An 18,571-nucleotide genomic window follows, 5' to 3' on the forward strand; every position below is an offset into this window, starting at 1 on the left:
TAATCTTTTCATGCTTTATCTTTGTTGCTCTTTTTTATTATTTTATTGCTCCACAGTGTATAAATTCCAACTTAACACATCCAAAACTAATATTATGGCTTCATAACCTCTGTGGTATCCGGTGCAGATGCATTGAAATCTGCCCTGCACAGCAGTTTTGCACAGATAACCAAGCCTGGTATCACCCCATCATTTCTCCTGGCTAGTCTAGTGCACGTGTTCAGCAGACATCTACCATTTCAAAGTCTATGTGATACAAGGCTGGGATTAGACACCTGAGAAGGTGTTTACCAGCTGCTGAACAGAGTGGAGCCCACGATTCAGTCAACAATAAAAAAAGAGAAAAATAAGTTGTATCTGCATTAAGATAGGTCAGCACTGGTGTCTGATTTGCACAGCTGCCAACATAATTCATTCACAACGTTTTCAGCAGGTTTTTTGGTATTGGTTGTGCATTTATCAACAGTTGCTGTACCTGTATAGGTTGTCCCCTGCATTTCATTTATATTCTCTCCTCCCTTCTACCCAGATGAGAAAGTCCACCAGTGAGCTGTTTGTGGAGGTCACCAGCCCCACTAGTCTCCAGATATGCAAGGATGCCATGGATGCTTTGATTGTGGTGAGAAACCTCTTGCAAGGGATACATGAACCATGATAGGTCTGTGAGGTGTTTGCCTGTGAGCTAGTGTGAGTGTTAGGCTGAGGGGCTGCAGTTTTCCTTGAGATGCTCTGATGATGGGTAAAATCCACATCCTTTGTTCATGTGCTGTGAGTGGAATAAACCATGTCATAACAATCGGAAATGATATAGGAACTCGCTGGTGTACGTTACTGAGTAATACATTGTCACATCCCTAAGCCCAAAGCCTTATTTATTTAAGAATGTATTGTTTCTGCACATCTCTATAACCAATTAAACTAATTCAATAGTTTTCATAATCTGGGAATGGAAATATAGGTCTTATCTATACTATATCATCTAATTTGTGTCTGAAGCTTATATTTAAGATAAACAACAACATAATTCTGATATCAGTTTCATAAGTGTGAACCATATTCTATATTTGATAATTCACTTCTTGGGATTTGGCACATCTTAGTCACGTCAGCCATCGAAATGTTTCCTGGCGGATTTGCAGTGTAACAAGAATACGGTGTAAATCCACACAAACAATTGGCTATACCTTGAAAGAATCAGGTGACAGACTGCTGAAAAACTGATCTGAAAGAACCTGTCTTGTAGTAAGATAATAAGGGTCAAAACCTGGATGCTGATGAAAGTGTAATTTAAATTTTTGCCATTTGACTCTGGGAATGTTTGTCGCAATGAAGAGTGACACACAAATAAACTAGAGTCCTGAAGTTTTTTCAGCAGTTATGCATTTCATGTTAGTGCCTCAGTTATCCTTAATTATTGAAAACGTTACAATCAAAACCATATCTTATTTTTGTAAAATGTGCTGGATTGGAGGGTTTCTAGTTTAAACAATGTAATGTTGACTTATCAGTGTCTTAAATAGTCAAATGTTTATTAATTAGTGTTGGTAAGGGGTTAGCTTAATATATTTGAGAACAGTACTACGTTTGCACACACATCTTGAAAAATGCAATACTTGCAGAGACACCGTTTGGAATGGTTTAACTGGCATAATTGTTACTAGACTTTTCTAAAATGATTATATAGTTGTTTTTCTCTTGAACCCAGTTACCTATATTACTCGTGATTAGGTAAATGTATCCTAAGATAACAAAGCAATCTTGACAAGCTGCCAGTCAGTATACATTTGCTTGCACATGTGCTTATCTCCTCCTTTTGTTCTCTCCGCACAGAAAATGGCAGAGCTGAACAAATTCAGCTTTGACCACAAGGAAGAAACCCTGTCAGATGGGGAGACGGAACCCACCAATTGCGAGCGAGCTTCAGAGCCCACAGCCAATGAAAACGCCTCTCCAGAGCTGATCATGCAGCAGGTTCGAATTGAGGATGCAGATGGAAACTTAAAAGTAGTTTACCCGTCCAAAACTGATCTCGAAGTAGACATGAGCAACTTGACTGTTGTGCGATAGCTCCAAATATAAACCATGTTCTTCCTTTGTTTTTGTTTTGTATTGTCCTGTGCTTTTGTGCTCTGTTACTGTCTCTTTATATCAGGGGTTCCCAATGTCTGATGATGGAGGGTCAGTTTCTGGAGGTTGCATGGAATGTAGGGGCCGCAGTAGAAAATGAACCACCAATGAAATTGAAATATGTCACTACTCTACAGTTTGAGTAAAGCTGTAGTTTTTCCATCCTAGTAGCAAGCAACAAAATGTTCTGTTGAGGTCCAAATGAATCCTCATCACTGATGTCTGGGTCCTGTTGAAGGCACAGTCACATGCTCTGTAGCCTTCTTCTATAACAGTTATATATAATTTTAACTGACAAAACAAATATGTCTATCAAAAAAGGCAAGTTCAGTATATGAAGACTCTGTGGAACAGGACATAGCAGAAGTTAAGATTGCATTGATGTCAGTATAACATCATGACCACTGACAGGTGAAGTGAATAACACTGATAATCTTGTTATCATAGCACCTGTCAGTGGGTGGGATATATTAAGCAGCCAGTGAACATTTTGTCCTCAAAGTTGATGTGTTAGAAGCAGGAAAAATGGGCAGCGTAAGGATCTGAGCGACTTTGACAAGGGTCAAATTGTGATGGCTAGACGACTGGGTCAGAGCATCTCCAAAACTGCAGCTCTTGTGGGGTTTTCCCGGTCTGCAGTGGTCAGTACCTATCAAAAGTGCTACAAGGAAGGAAAAGCGGTGAACAGGGTCATGGGCGGCCAATGCTCATTGATGCGCGTGGGGAGCGAAGGCTGGCCCGTGTGGCCCGATCCAACAGACGAGCTACTGTAGCTCAAATTGCTGAAAAAGTGAATGCTGGTTCTGATAGAAAGGTGTTAGAACACACAGTGCATCGCAGTTTGTTGCATATGGGGCTGCGTAGCCGCAGACCAGTCTGGGTGCCCATGCTGACCCCTGTCCACTGCCGAAAGCGCCTACAATGGGCAAGGGAGCATCAGAACTGGACCACGGAGCAATGGAAGAAGGTGGCCTGGTCTGATGAATCACAAGTTGACTTGGCCTCCAAATTCCCCAGATCTCAATCCAATCAAGCATCTGTGGGATGTGCTGGACAAACAATTCCGATCCATGGAGGTCCCACCTCGCAACTTACAGGATTTTAAGGATCTGCTGCTAACGTCTTGGTGCGAGATACCACAGCACACCTTCAGAGGTCTAGTGGAGTCCATGCCTCGACGGGTCAGGGCTGTTTTTGGACCTACACAATATTAGGCAGGTGGTCATAATGTTATGGCTGATCGGTGTATATTGTATTTATAATTTGTTTTATGTCACTTGTTTCTTTAATACTTTTTTTATTTTGTTTTGTTTTTTGTTTCTAAAATAAAGAAAATCTATGCAGTTTCTGTGTGAGTGTATGAACACAATGATTGGTGGTTGAATTGGCTGCGATGCAAGGGGAACCGGCTAAAATCTTGCTTAGGGCACCAAATTGGTCAGGGCCGGCCCTGCAGTGGGCACTTTCCGTCAGACCAGGAAGAAGACAAACACGGCCGAATTCATCACTAGATCCAGTCCTTTGCTGGTGACAACTGTGCAGAAATGTGCAGTGAGACGGAACAGCACCGTAGATCTGTCTCAACCCGTCCTTCAGCCTCCGATCAAGGGGTCCAGATTGACCCCAAGTGGGTTTCTGTGAGTAAAGACGCGCGTCTCCGCAGTGGAACAGGAGCAGCCCAAAGCCCTGCTGGAAGCCAAGCTGTCCAAAGCAAGTCTGGACAAAGAAAATAAGAACATAAGGACATAAGAAAGTTTACAAACAAGAAGACGAGGCCATTCGACCCATCCAAGGATCCTATTCAGTCTTATTTTAAATGTTCCCAAACTTTCAGCTTCTATCACTTCACTGGGGAGTTTGTTCCAGATTGTGATGACTCTCTGTGTCAAGACGTGTCTCCTGTTTTCCGTTTTGAATGCCTTGAAGCCCAATTTCCATTTGTGTTCCCGGGTGCGTGTGTCCTGCTGATCTGGAAAAGCTCCTCTGGTTTGATATGGTCGATGCCAGTAAGATACCGTCTCCACGCATATCGACAAAGAGATGCACCTCCTTTAACGAGAGCGCTCTACGTTTATGACACCTTCACAGTCACTAAAGTGAAGGAGTGCTTCAATTACGAAAAGTCCCGCAGTGCCTGTGCGCCCAAACCGCCCGCTTTCCAGCAGCACTTGGTAGCATCTCTTTCCACCCCTCTCCCTCGGTCGGCAGAGAAAGGGCAGCGAGACGAGGTCCACTCCAGTGCCGCCGACAGCGGGGTAAGGACAGACGGGGTCAATGCCACTGCCAGCAGCGCGGAAACCCAGCCGAGCAAGACATTATTTTCCGAGGACTCCGCGATTGAAAGTGAATCTCAGGACGTACCTGAGGAGGAGAGCTCTGAGAGCGAACAAGAGACGCACTTCTCTCCGGAGGGGGATTATTACACGAAGCAGAGAATCGTGCACTGGGTGCTGAAAGTGAATGCCAGTTTGTTTGCTCCGGCAAGTGAGGGACAGAAGCAGAGCAGCCCCGGGACGGAGCAGGACACTGCCATAAAGATCGTCTATGAAGGGGACTGAACCAGGTTTCTCAGTCCGCGGGGAAACAATAATGCACAAATAGCACCATCAAAAGTTTCCAATAGAGCTCATGGTTTGCTATTCTGAGTGCTGTTCATTCGCTCTTATATTAGCATTGAATGCAGGTTTCAGTCTTTGAATTACTGTATATGGTGCAACTCGAAGCTAAAATGTTTATTAGTCTTTAAATAAAATATGGCTTGTGCATTGAAATAGTAACTGGAGAATAAAAACATGGTGCCATGCTGCATGACCATATTTGAAATGTTCTATAATCAGAACCAGGTTGATCTGGAGTGTAGGATAGTTTCCAGAAGTTTAAAGACAAGTTTAAGGAGAACAGCATAATACATAAAGAGCACACATATAATGAAACACCCTATAGCCTACATGTGTAAATACTGCTTAAACACTATAATTCACTGAACATGCACAAGGTGTTCTTGGCAAAACTTCACTAGCAAATGTTTGGTTATGTTCCTGCGATTACCCAATAAACTGATTAATGATCTGGGCTGCTTTTGATCTTCAGAGCACATCTAGTTTCGTACAGGATTTTGCGGTTGACTGTTGGTATGTGCTGGAGTGAAGGACGAGTTATCTTATTTCAGGAAGCATATCTCCTGGACTGTCATTTTTCAGGGCATTATGGTCAGGTGTTTCCAGTACCTTTCCCCTCAGACCCACACTCTCTGTCTTGTTAAATTATCTAAATATGAGATTATAATGTCAACATTCATTTCAATCATGAATCCCAGCTACCCCTTATTTGTTCACTGAAAATCCTTTTTTGTTTTATCATTTAAACCTACTTGTTACAATATTTAATTTCTATAGCATTTTGTGGTGACATCGTTTACTACGTCTTTTCAATTTTATTTTCTTCCTCAAAATCAAATGAAGCAGGCATTCGTATACTGACCTACTGAACATGCATATTTCAATGACATGATTCCCATTGAATAAACATTTGATAAGTGGACAAACTCTTATCCTTTCAGCATTTAGCATGGTCTTTATCAATCAAGCTTATGTGAGGGATAGTGTAATTATGTTGGTTGGTGTCATGCACAAGTCATGTCTAATGAGAATAATTATATGAGAATAAAGTTTTGTATATATACAATGTCTATTTGGAAACAAAATACCAGTTTTGTTCTGTTCTGTACCAGCATTTCAAAAGGAGTTACAAATAAGTGGAATTTCCAGATACTTTTTTATAATAAAAGCTGTTTAAAGTACTATGCAATGCTACAAATGAATTTCCATTGTCTTATACATAGTTATCAAGTAGTTACAACTGGTTACTGTTTCAGGTACTTAAGATGTCAACTCTTTGTTCTTGCATTGCTACAGTAAATAGCCTATATATAGAACTAAGGAACTTAAGACCTATTAATCTCCCTTTGCACACATGAATGCTTAGTCAATAAGAAACAGCCTTAATTTTCTCCAACATATACATAAGATCTTTATTTTGAGGTGCTTAAGAAATAATCACATTCAATCAAGCCTTCTATTGTGCATGTTTGCCATGTAAGGAGGTCATCTATTTATTATATTGTTTTGACATCTATCTGCCTGACATAGTTACTTCAGCTTGGCTTATCATTTATTTATAAGCATGTACCAGGAGACTGAAGCAGATCTGTCCCAGTCAATTACAATTGTATTTTTTTACTACCTGAACTGAATTACAAATCTAAAACATACAAGATGTAAAATAGCAGATTTGATTTAATCTTAAAACATCAGATGCTCACGTTTGGTTATGGTGAAAATGTGAGTTAAAAGGTTAATGTAAAATCATTCCAATTAATGTCTGGTTTAAGTGACATTATTTGAATTAAAACACAGAACTGCCTAAATATATAACTGATTTATTCCTTAAATCAATGAAAAAAACATTTTAAACAAATGGAATATGAATTGGCTAAGACACATCCATTTTACAATATTAAATACCTCTTGGGTAAGTAAAAGAATACCATTAAAAATACAAAGGTTGTGCAGATTTAAAAATTAATATAATTAATGTGAAATCTAATACATGAATTATACAGCTTTGGAGCAAAGCATTGGAAAATCACGATTATACTTCCAGGTTCCATAAAAACAGCAGTGCAGTGAAGAGCCACGCTGAGGTCATAATTGTATTGTAATGTGTAGCTAGATTCTGCCAAGCGAACAGCTTTACAGAATGGAAAGTTTATTAAGTAATCTCATATTTTTAATCTGATATTACCAAGAGGTAGAAATGAAATGGACGCCTTTGTCACAATGGAATTTGATTAAATAGCAGGTAAAGCATACTTGTGAGTAATGAAGCAGCTGACATTGGACCCAATGCATGATCACATCAGTACCAAGTTAATTCTGTTCTGCGCTTTGCAATTTATACCAAAATTCAGCACCTGGTCAAAAACTGGAGACGAAAAAATAATATTGGTATACATTCATAAAGCACTGGCAGAAAGAGTAAACCGAGAGCATGGAGTATTTACACAATGCTTGATTCTAACTTAAGAGACATTGTAAAATGCTCCTTAGTTTCTCAGCTGTTTGTTTATTCAAATTAAAATGCAACATTTTATATTTTATTTGGGATGGCTGTTTCTTTGAGGATCCAATGATTTGCAATTATAACCGTTGAGAAGGAAACTCTCTGCAGTGGTATTGCAGTAGCGTCACGATCAATCATATGACGTGTCCGTTATCTGCTACGGTCAACACTCCTGCATTCCACAGAGAAACCTCTATTCACTGAGCAGCTGAAGATAACGGGTTTTTTTTTTTTTTACCGAGGAATGTATTCTGGGAATGGTCCAGATCAAAACACACAAAATATACATCAGCATTGAAACAGAGATTGTATACCCAAGAACAGTTGGCAAGGAAGTGCGGAACACATACACTTTAAAACATTTACATTGTTTTGAGAAATGGCTTTTCAGAGATTAAGGATTTAAACATCTGTGAGGATGTTAATAAAGCAATTTATGTCTGCAGCTTTTGGATCTGAAATCAAATCAATAATTTGAAGATATTATAATTTTAAAATAAACAGTTTTACATTTTCTATTTGCATTTGTGTACATTGTAGCCAGTGACATATCCAATGAGGTAAATGACGATGAGGACGACAAGGCAGCCGGACACTTTTAAGGCGATCCCCAGGTTCCCTGTACACAATCTGTTGTAGATCCTGGCCAAAGCAAAACAGTTTTCAGTCATGTTAAGTATCAGTACTGCCCTCATTCAGAAAATACCCCCTAATTACCAGCCCTGAGAGTAACCTGTTGATTACAGATGACATGGAATCTTTCATAACACCTACCAATATCAAATCCCACACAAATCACTTAATTGCCTCTTGCTTAGACCCAAAGGAACGTCACCATCCATAACAGGGCTTAGACTGACCTGTAACGAATTATAGGTTTTCAGACTATCTCACCCCATTATTCTAGACGTCCCAGAGGCAGACATGTCGATGTTGATTTCATCTGGACGTCTCTCGTTCCAGCGGCTGTACTGCGAACCAGTCTCCTGGGGCTCCATTCTTGTGGTGTCCAGTGTCACACAGCTGCACGGAGGACACGCACAAAACATCACGCCCAGTGTCCTGTTAATCTTACATTTCCCATATCAATAACGTTTGAAAGTTGGATAGAAGAACTGCCCTTCAAAGGGATGATGCTGAAGATTATTATTATGTGTATAAAGGAATTTTATTAAATGTAATGCATTGGCATTTCTCCATCATAAAGAGAGGAGGCAGGCCGACAGATCTGATGCAGCCTGACAGTAAGTCGGACAGCAAATAGGCACACAAACATACCTTTAAATTTGACTGCTTAAATGATTGGTGACTTTGGCAGATATTTGAGAGAAAGAAGAGCATCACCTACAGTGACTGCATGTTTCAAGTACAACATCCTGTGCGGAGACCATTCAAACTCTCAGTCAAACTTTGTTTAACATAGGACACTGTATAAGACACTATTTGCCCGTGACGTTTCCAAGAGCAACCCAAGATAGGGAGTCTGTTAGTCGTATGCAAGCTGGACTTCAGCGGGTTTCTGTTTTAACACAAACCTGAAAGATGCAGTCAGGATGTTATAAAACAATCCCCTTCTGTCTGTAGATGTCAATTATTTATTCCACATACAGTCCCTGCTGGTTTCTGATATTTTATCTTTTACTCATTATATTTGGCTTCTATTGCTGCATTCTGTTTGCCTTTTTTATTACTTCTCACTTTCTCCATCCAAACAATGTGGGGGAGTCCACATAGACTCCTAGGTCTCTCATGCGTTACTTCCTCTAGTTCTATTCCTCCCATAGTGTAATTATAGTGGACATTTTTATTACCTGCATGTAATACCTTGCACTTGTCCACATTGAAGTTCTCTGCCCACAACTGAATGTTATCTAAGTCCCTTTGAATAGCCTGTGCTGCTGAGATTGTATCTGCTGAGCCACCTATTTTAGTATCATCTGCAAGTTTGACAAGTTTGATAACTATCCCAGAGTCCAGATCATTAATATAGATTAGAAACAGCAAAGGCCCTAGTACTGATCCCTGTGGAACTCCACTAACAACCTCACTCCAGTTAGAAGCGACTCCTCTAATCGACACCCTTGGTTTCCTATACATCAACCAGTTCATAATCCATCTACTTACATTACCCTGAATGCCTACAGCTTCCAATTTGAGGATCAGTCTTTGGTGTGGATCCTTATCAAAAGCTTTTTGAAAATCTAAGTAGATCATAATCATATGCTTTCACATGATCTACAGCTGCAGTTGCATGTTCAATAAATTCTAATAGATTAGTAAGACATGATCTGCCTCGTCTAAACCATGTTGACTATCTCCAAGAATATGGTTTTCATTAAGATGCTCCTCTATTTTCTGTCTAATAATTTGTTCCAACATTTTACAAGTAATGCAGGTGAGACTGATTGGTCTGTAATTTCCTGGCTCAGTTTTGTCTCCTTTCTTGTGGATTGATATACCATTTGCTGTCTTCCAGTCAGTTGGCACATCCCCTGTTCTAAGTGTCATTTGGAATATTTGAGTTGCAGCCTATAAATAATTTCCCTCATTTCTTTAAGTACTGCTGGAAATATCCCACCTGGCCCAGGTGATTTGTTTATTTTAAATTCTGCTAGTCCCTTTAGTACTTCCTCCTCATTTATCCTAATCTCTCTTATGGTTGGACTGGACTGGTTGTTAACGTGTGGCATGTTATCATTTTTTTCTTTTGTAAAAACCTCTGTGAAATACTCATTTAGAACATTTGCCACATCTTGTTTGTTTACCAAGATACTTCAATTTCTGCCCTTTATCAGTTTAATTTCATCATTGATTGACCTCTTGCTGTTGTAATATTGAAAAAAGCTCTTTGCATTATGTTAAGGTACAACCACTTCACCAGAAGTAAACCCTTCAGATTCCCTGGACTAGGATAACCTACAATAAGAATACAATACAATGAGTTACATGGTTACAGTAGGTTAAATAATCAGTATGCCTACCAATCTTAATTATCCCCAACAGTTAGTATATGAATGTTATATAAAAATCCTTGTACTCTGTTCTCCCAACATGCAGAGTATTATACAGTGGGCATATACAATACATAGGGGGCAATTTTACCCCAACACATTAGTTTTAGCTCCAAGAGCTAGGTTTCTTTTCTTTTCTCTTTGCTTTCCTGATCCCTTTCTTAATATCTCTTTGCAGCTCAACATATTCTTTGTATTTTGTTTCGTCTATCCCTTTTGTATGCACTATACAACTTTCTCTTAATATTTTTTTAGCATACATCTATTAAACCATTTTGGCCAGTGTTTTTTGGTCCTCATTTTCAAAGTTTGGTACAAATTTCTCCTGGGCCTCAAGTAGTATATTCTTAAAATATAACCATCCATTTTCAACTGAATCTGTATCCAGTGTGCTCCGGTCCCACTCTTCTAAGTGCCGCCTCATACCTTCAAGGTTTGCTTTTCTAAAATTTAGACCATCGTTTTAGACATGGTTCTTGCATTTTGAAAGAATGCCTCCAAGCTAACCATCACAGTTTGCATTGGTTCTCTAACTAGTGTCCCTCTGACTCTATCTTGGTCATTTGAAAAGATCAATTATTTAAGAGAAAACTACCTTGGAGGTTCTGCTCTTTAGTTTCTTTCCTAACTCTTTAAATTGGTCTTGCAGAACCTCTGCCCTTCCTTTTCCTATGTCATTGGTTCCAATGTGGACCATGACCAGTGGATTCCCCCCAGCTTTGGCCAGTAGCCCGTCTACTAGTTTAGAGAGATCTGCAACCAGGAAAGATTCCATGCGGGTCTCCTCTAAGAATTGAGTTTCCTGCTTTATCTACCTCCCTGTTCTGAGGGAGAGCGGGCACCATGGTGCCATCACCCTCGGAGCCATCATTGTCCAACTCGGTGTCCAGCAGTTGGAACCTGTTGGGCATTTGTAGCTCTCGGCATGTTTCTAAGGGTTGTGCACACCCTTTAGTGTGCACAGCTCTAAAACTGAGGCAGCTGTGGCAACACTGTGTGTGAGCAGAGATTGAACTCATGCAAGTACAGGCAATTGTTAACTTCCAAAGAAAGAAAATGCAACAAATATTAAAAGGGCAATGTACTGTCTGCTTCCGAGGACTAAACTTAAAATATATTAAAAAAAAAAAAAAAAAAACATCTGGAGGTAAGATTTTATTTTTTAAATGTAACTGCAACTGTAATTCAATTTTGCTTGACATGCGAGTAGAAAATACGCATTTAATAATTAAATATTTTTATGAAAGCATAATAAGCAAAACGTCAACACAGAAACAGTATAACCAAACACTATCGATAGTTTGTATTTGCAGTAATAAGTTATATCAATTTAAGATACATCCACGTACATTACAAATAGCTCCGGTGCTGGTTATGTGATGTGAACAGTGAAATAATATAATACCAAAATAACAACGTGTTTATAGACTAAAATAAATCAAATCGCACAAACTGAATAAACTAGTCCTGACCGTGGCGTGCGTTGCTCTTTAACAGGGTGCGTTCAGGGGATCCTCACATGAAACTTGTACAAACCGATAGATATCACTTAAAAGAAGGTAATAATAATGTGTTAATTGCAGAAACAAGATGCAGAATATTCCTCACTTGTTGATACTTAAAAATAACGCCTTAATTGCATTGATTTCAAACTGTGCTGGTGAATTGAAACCGGTGATTACAATCACATGGATCAATGCATGGCGTTTAAATCCCCTTTATTATAGCAAGTTGTTTGATCCGTGTATCATCACAGATAGAACTAAATAAACTGTAGTCTTTATAAGCATTAAACGTACTTAAAAATGTACAGACAAGGTACCTATTTAAGTTTTCAAGAAAATGTGTTTCACGATATCAGTGATCAGCAGAAAATTGAAACCACCTCCTGCATTAAAATGACTGAACGTGATGCAACTTCTTTGACTGGAACACAGTATTGATATGTAAAAAAGAAGAGCATCAAGATCATGTCCGTTTTGATCCATGTCAATTATTGTTACAAAACGGACGTGCATTGCCGCACATCTGTAATTTTACTTCCCCCGCACTACTATCCATTTGCACTGCACACAGGAGAGACACTGCATGTGAAACTAAATCATCAAACATTAATACCATCATGTGCATCCCTATCACAATCATATCATTGCTCCTGTTCTGAAATATCTTGGTTTGTTTTCTTAAAACCTTCTTAGCAAAACATGCATTATATTGTAGTATTTCGGGGGTAGCGGCCAAGATGGGGAATCGATTAAATGGTCATAGTCGATTGTCCGTTTGAACACGTTTACTGGAGTGCATTTACAAGGATTTTAAATCAATAAAAGACATCTTACCATTGTACAGCACAACTGTCGACACACTATTGCAACATTTTAAATAGCACAGGGTATAGTATATCAAAGATTACTTTAAAATTAACTGACAATACTTACCAAATGATACTTTGTGAAGTTAATCGATTAATTGATTAATCTATTCAGTCCAGTGTTGAGATGCACTGTCATCAATATCAGCCTTCTGAAATACAAAACCTAATTAACTTATTAGATCTTCCCATCAATTAGAAAAAAACGATTGGATTCAATATACCTCAAAAATACACTAAATCATCACCAACTGCAACCAACCGAGAACTCCAGGTGTGTACAATACTAGCGACTGCACTGAACTCCCCATAGAGGCAGCTGCCCCTTAGGTGGTTTATATCACGGACCTTGATCTCTATGATTTCAACATGCTGACAGCGTTCACAAATGAAATCTTCTTGGAAGAGTTCACCCAGGAAGGCAATTATTCTGCAAACCTGACATGATAGTGGCCACATGCTTCTAAATCTCAGTTTTTATCAGACTCTTAGTTCCTGTTCCCTAGTCAAGTGCTTAACTTTTTATCACAAGAGACAGTGCAGCTCTTTCTCAACAGCTGCTTTAAGTAGCGTTTGTCTACCTGCCACCAATTCACACCTAACTGGCTCCACCTGGCACAGAATTCCTGCTAGTCCTTGACTAAATCATCTTTCTACAACCCATTTACTTTCAACAACTTAGCAGCTGAACTGAATTGACTTCAATTAAAGCAAACTACAGACAAGAATAACTTCAAATAAGGCAAAGTTAAAACAAAATGAGGAATGCTAAGACTGGTCTGAAACTAGGAAAACAACAAGATGACTGCCTCTCACCTGTACTCTCCTGTGCCTGTCTGGTCCTACTTTATTAAGTAAATCGGTTTATCTTACTTGTATTATTTATATAGGGATATGAAATCCACAGTACAAATAATTCATCATAGAGATTTTTAAATAAAACGAATAAAATAACTAACATGTTTATTGTTGTACAGTGTAGTGTAGGCTACTCAATAATGTATTGTGCAAAAAGTACTGACAAATTCAAAGTATCTTCATATACTTTCAATTATCATTAATAATATTATTAGCTGAAAACTTTATTGAAACAGGAATTTCAGAAACGCTTACTCCTTCACTCATATAACATCAAAGGACTAATGAAAATAACAGAACCCTTTGCAGAACTGACAGAAGTAGCACAGAAGAACAAAATCAATGCAGGACAGCAACTTCTCAATCCACACAGCCAACACACTGCCTTAGACATGCTTCATGCTTAAAAGCTTCAACAGAAAAACAGACACAGCTCAGAAAAGTTACCAGTAATGGACTCAGTATGTTACTGCTATCATTGTGTTTATGATCAGGTTCACACATGTTACCAGAATTTGAACAAGAAGTCCAATGCAGCAGCTGCAGAAAACGACTTCACAGCAGTCTCTTTATGTTGACCTTTGCCACTTCATGGATAATTAGAAGCGGACTTTACACAAGGAGCCATTGTTGGATATGTGATTTTACTTTACGAGAGGCAGAAAGTGACCTGTCTTATACAATTACTTGCACTGCACACAGGAGAGACACTGCATGTGAAACTAAATCATCAAACATTAATACCATCATGTGCATCCCTATCACAATCATATCATTGCTCCTGTTCTGAAATATCTTGGTTTGTTTTCTTAAAACCTTCTTAGCAAAACATGCATTATATTGTAGTATTTCGGGGGTAGCGGCCAAGATGGGGAATCGATTAAATGGTCATAGTCGATTGTCCGTTTGAACACGTTTACTGGAGTGCGTTTACAAGGATTTTAAATCAATAAAAGACATCTTACCATTGTACAGCACAACTGTCGATACACTATTGCAACATTTTAAATAGCACAGGGTATAGTATATCAAAGATTACTTTAAAATTAACTGACAATACCTATAAAATTATACTTTGTGAAGTTAATCGATTAATTGATTAATCTATTCAGTCCAGTGTTGAGATGCACTGTCATCAATATCAGCCTTCTGTAATACAAAACCTAATTAACTTATTAGATCTTCCCATCAAGTCGAAAATACAATTGGATTCAATATACCTCAAAAATAGACTAATCATCACCAACTGCAACGAACCAAGAACTTGAGATAGTCGAGTCTCCAGGTGTGTACAATACTAGCGACTGCACTGAACTCCCCATAGAGGCTGCTGCCCCCTACCGGTGCTTTAAATCAAACCATCACATTCTCCAGACTAGAAGAGCTACTATACTACCATTTTTAATTCAATTGAGAAATCAATTAAAGATACATTATCTGAAATGAAACTGATGAAAATCGATATCAAAGACATGTGGAAAGACTGTTTAAGTTGGGCTGTGGAAGGTGTGTGTGGGCAGCTCCTGGTTTCTGTGTGGGGACTTGGCACAGAGAAATGGTGACGCAAGATGTATTTTTTGGGTTTGATTTTGTCTTTGGATGGTTTATTTTATGTAGAGTGTTTTGTATTGATTTAATCGCCTTTATATTTTAGTTGTGTGGTTTATTTGTTCATTTGTTTTATTTGACTAATTTATTTCACTCTTTTTAGCACATATGGGTACGGGACATTCATGGTCTAGAACGAATGCCTTTGGGGCTCTTAGGGCTGTCCCTCATACACTCCCAGCAGGCTGTGACTGAGTGAGTGAGTTTGCGTGTTTGTCTGTGCACTTGTGGTTTTAAATAAATACCATGTCTTAATATTAATAATAATCATAATATATTTCTTAGCAGATGCCTTCATTTAGGGCAAATTACAGTTGACATAAGAAACAACTCAAAATGTTGCAAAGTGCAGTGATACAATTGGTATAAAATACTATAAGGGGCCAAGACAAGACCTGAGAGGGCAGAGAATCAAGGGAGGAGATGAGGGGGGAGAAAACGTTTGTGCACAGTTCCACTATAACCAGGAGATGGCAGTCCAATCTCATACTACTTAAAGAAAAGGTGTGACCCAAACCAAAACAGTACACGCTTATCTTGTCATGAACTGTATCACTGCCTTATGGCAAATTATATGTTTGAGACTCCAAACCATAAGCAACAAACCTTTGCCCTTCTAAAGAATCACACATTAAAAACACGTACCATACTGTTTTTTCATTTATTGTTAAAGGACATTTGCTAATATCTAAAAATAAAAAATCTAGTGCTGCACAGGTTTGTAATATGTGGTTCACAGATAGGTCAGATTTTTTTATTTGATTAATGCACTAGAAAAATAACTTTATTAAGAGAGGGAAGGGGGGGGACTACCAGATGTTTTGTGTGACTTATTCCCTGCTTCACCACCAGAGGTCACCTGAGTCCCAGATCAGTTTCTAATCAGTCAATCATTCAGTCATCATCCCTGATTAATTTCCACCTGTCTCCTCATGATCCCTTGTATATATACTCCTTTGTTCCATTCAATCAATGTGAAGTATCATTTGCTTTACTGAGCAGTGGTCCCATATATAGTTTATCAAAATGCCTTTTATCATCTTGGAAAATGTATAAACAAGCAAAACAACTTAGAACAATGTATAACTAATGACCCCTTCCTAGTTGGCACTGTGTGGCTGCAAACCTGGAGCACTGGCACCCCTAGTTAGCAGCCAATGGTGAAATATTAGCTGGCATGTATAACTGCATAGAATATAACAAAACATTTAAATAAAACTATTGAATTACAATAAATTTGTATGACTGTCACTTGACGTTATAAACATTTCTGGAGAGGGGTTGGACCCTAATCCCACTACAGCACATTAGTTCAGGTACCTGCCTTCAGAAAAGTTATATTATATGTTGATTTTAAAAGAAGAATGTTTACTTTAATAAGTCACCTCCAGACAGTTAATATTAATACAAAATTGAAACTTTATTTACAAATCATTTATATAAAAGTGCTACACTCTGTAATGTACATACAGTAGTTGGAAGAAGGCACACAAATAATTAACAAATTGAATCCTCAATTTAAATAAGGGTAAACATAATTGTTAATGAAATTTAAAACTTGGGTGACTGGACAGATGCTTGGATTTAGAGAAGTGGACTATGAATGAACTGTAGCACCTGCAAATTACATCAATATATACCAACAGGCCAAGATCATATCTGCAGATATGCGGGGACTGGACAACAACAGCTTCAGGGTACAGACCGCATTCCAGAAGAACAGGCAGAAGCTACAACTGAATCTCCAGACTACAATCATCTAAAGTCTATTTTGCAAGGATTTCTGTCATAGACATTGATATTAATCTTCAAACCTAATAGCAATAAAGATACAGCATGCATACAGATTCTGGATGTATTGCAACTACATGATAAAAAAAAAATCATATTCAATGGTGTTTTAATGCTGCATTTAATGTGGGCACCTCAAGGACTTTGTTGCGGTAGAACAGCTATATAAAGTAAGATCAGTGTTTTTTTGTTTTTCCACAACTCCACGTAGATTGGAGTGCCGACAAGTACGAAGCGAACAGAACAACAAGGGTTTAAACTCTTGGCACTGCAGTAAATATAACTGCATAAATGATACTGTTGTGAAACCTGGACGTTTGTAGCTTCTGGTAGTTGCTTTAATTACCACTGGGTAGCAGTATATTGTATCAATCATATAAAACCCCACTCCAGTTATGAATCTCACCCTTGCACCAACAAAAATAATTGAAAACCACTAATAATGCTCTCCCCTTCATACTGAGCTGTTGACCATTACAGTCTTTAATTTCACCATCATTATGAAGGAAAGTAACCCAGAATAATCAGAGGGACCTGCACTGTTCCCTCTGTTTTCCATGATAGGACTGTTTACCTCTCTGTAAGGACTACTGAGGACAGCGGGGCTTCTACACAGAGGCCATATGCCAGAGGTCATAGTCCTAAAATCCTGACTCTCCTGTACATTTACACCAGTGCTTCTATCCACTGAAGAACAGCAAAAAGAAGAGTGAAGGTATAATAAAGAATTCTCCCTTTTGGAAATGTTGCCATTTCTCACCAACAATATATTCTGTTGAGTTCCCATCCTTTATCATCTCTTCATCAGGAACAGTACAACTGGAAAAATAAAATGCAGTAGCTAACATTTTTATATGTATAACACATGGTTAATGAGCAATGGCCAAGTGTGGCAATGCTCTCCAATAATACATGTGATAAACAAGGGTTGATAATCTGATGTGAAATTATTCAGAGAACAATAATAATGCAGTGATGAATATAAGATGTGAGATGTTTGTCATTTTATAATTAAATTAAAATATAGAGAGAAATTAAACAAAAGCTTTATACACCAAGGTAATGACATACACATAGGCCTGAACCATGATGACTCAATACAAACTAACATAAAAATGCCTCACACTCTCCATATTGTGCAATAATTATGCCATTATTATTACTCAATTTTCTTAGCAGACACCCTCAGCCAGCATGACTTACAATTGTTAAAACATACCACATTATTTTTTACCCATTTATACAGCTGGGCATTTACTGGAGCAATCTAGGTAACAGCAGTGCCCCTACCTAGTATTGAACCCCCGACCAGAGCCTTAACCACTACTCCCATGTGTTGAGTATGTATGTGCCATATGAACAGTCTTCACACTCTGCATCAGATGTTTTCATGTAATATTGTAGTTATGTTTTACTGTTATAATTAAAACTTAAAACAACAATTGTATATTTGCGATTCTATCTGTTGCGTTCTAGGTCATGTATTTTCGTGACTAGGCAATGTGGCTACACCTTGCATATTTACCAATCTCGTGATTATATATATGGTTGTTCTGCGTAGATCTGCAGAATCACACCGATCCCATTGGTGGAGCAGCACAGATCTGCGCATAACTGCGACAATCTGCGCTACTGGAACGCGACCTGTGAAGCCCTCAGTGTCGCCAGCTGAGTGACGTAAAAA

At 38.5% G+C, this 18,571-nt stretch overlaps 1 protein-coding gene and 1 long non-coding RNA gene across 2 annotated transcripts; one reads left to right on the forward strand and one right to left on the reverse strand.

Moving 5' to 3' along the window:
* Positions 1–398: 398 nt before the first annotated feature.
* Positions 399–2,090, forward strand: LOC136713650 (leucine-rich repeat-containing protein 47-like). Its single transcript, XM_066690798.1, has 2 exons — positions 399–619; positions 1,831–2,090. The coding sequence occupies exons 1-2, from the start codon at positions 530–532 to the stop codon at positions 2,065–2,067; spliced, it is 327 nt and encodes a 108-aa protein (XP_066546895.1). The 5' UTR covers positions 399–529; the 3' UTR covers positions 2,068–2,090.
* A 6,168-nt stretch (positions 2,091–8,258) lies between these two features.
* LOC136713877 (uncharacterized) lies at positions 8,259–12,912 on the reverse strand. The gene is made up of 3 exons (XR_010804988.1): positions 12,855–12,912; positions 12,698–12,782; positions 8,259–8,271 (listed from the first exon to the last, which is right to left on the reverse strand). It is a non-coding gene; the product is annotated as an uncharacterized LOC136713877 (long non-coding RNA).
* Between the last annotated feature and the right edge of the window lie 5,659 nt (positions 12,913–18,571).

Source organism: Amia ocellicauda, chromosome 18 (assembly GCF_036373705.1).
Source record: "Amia ocellicauda isolate fAmiCal2 chromosome 18, fAmiCal2.hap1, whole genome shotgun sequence".
In the NCBI taxonomy this organism is placed as follows: Eukaryota; Metazoa; Chordata; class Actinopteri; order Amiiformes; family Amiidae; genus Amia; species Amia ocellicauda.

Excerpts from the sequence above, each read along its gene's own strand:
- LOC136713650 (XM_066690798.1), top strand. The coding sequence starts at position 530 with ATGAGAAAGTCCACCAGTGAGCTGTTTGTGGAGGTCACCAGCCCCACT. Across the intron at positions 620-1,830 it reads CCATGGATGCTTTGATTGTG|AAAATGGCAGAGCTGAACAA; the intron begins GTGAGAAACCTC and ends CTCTCCGCACAG.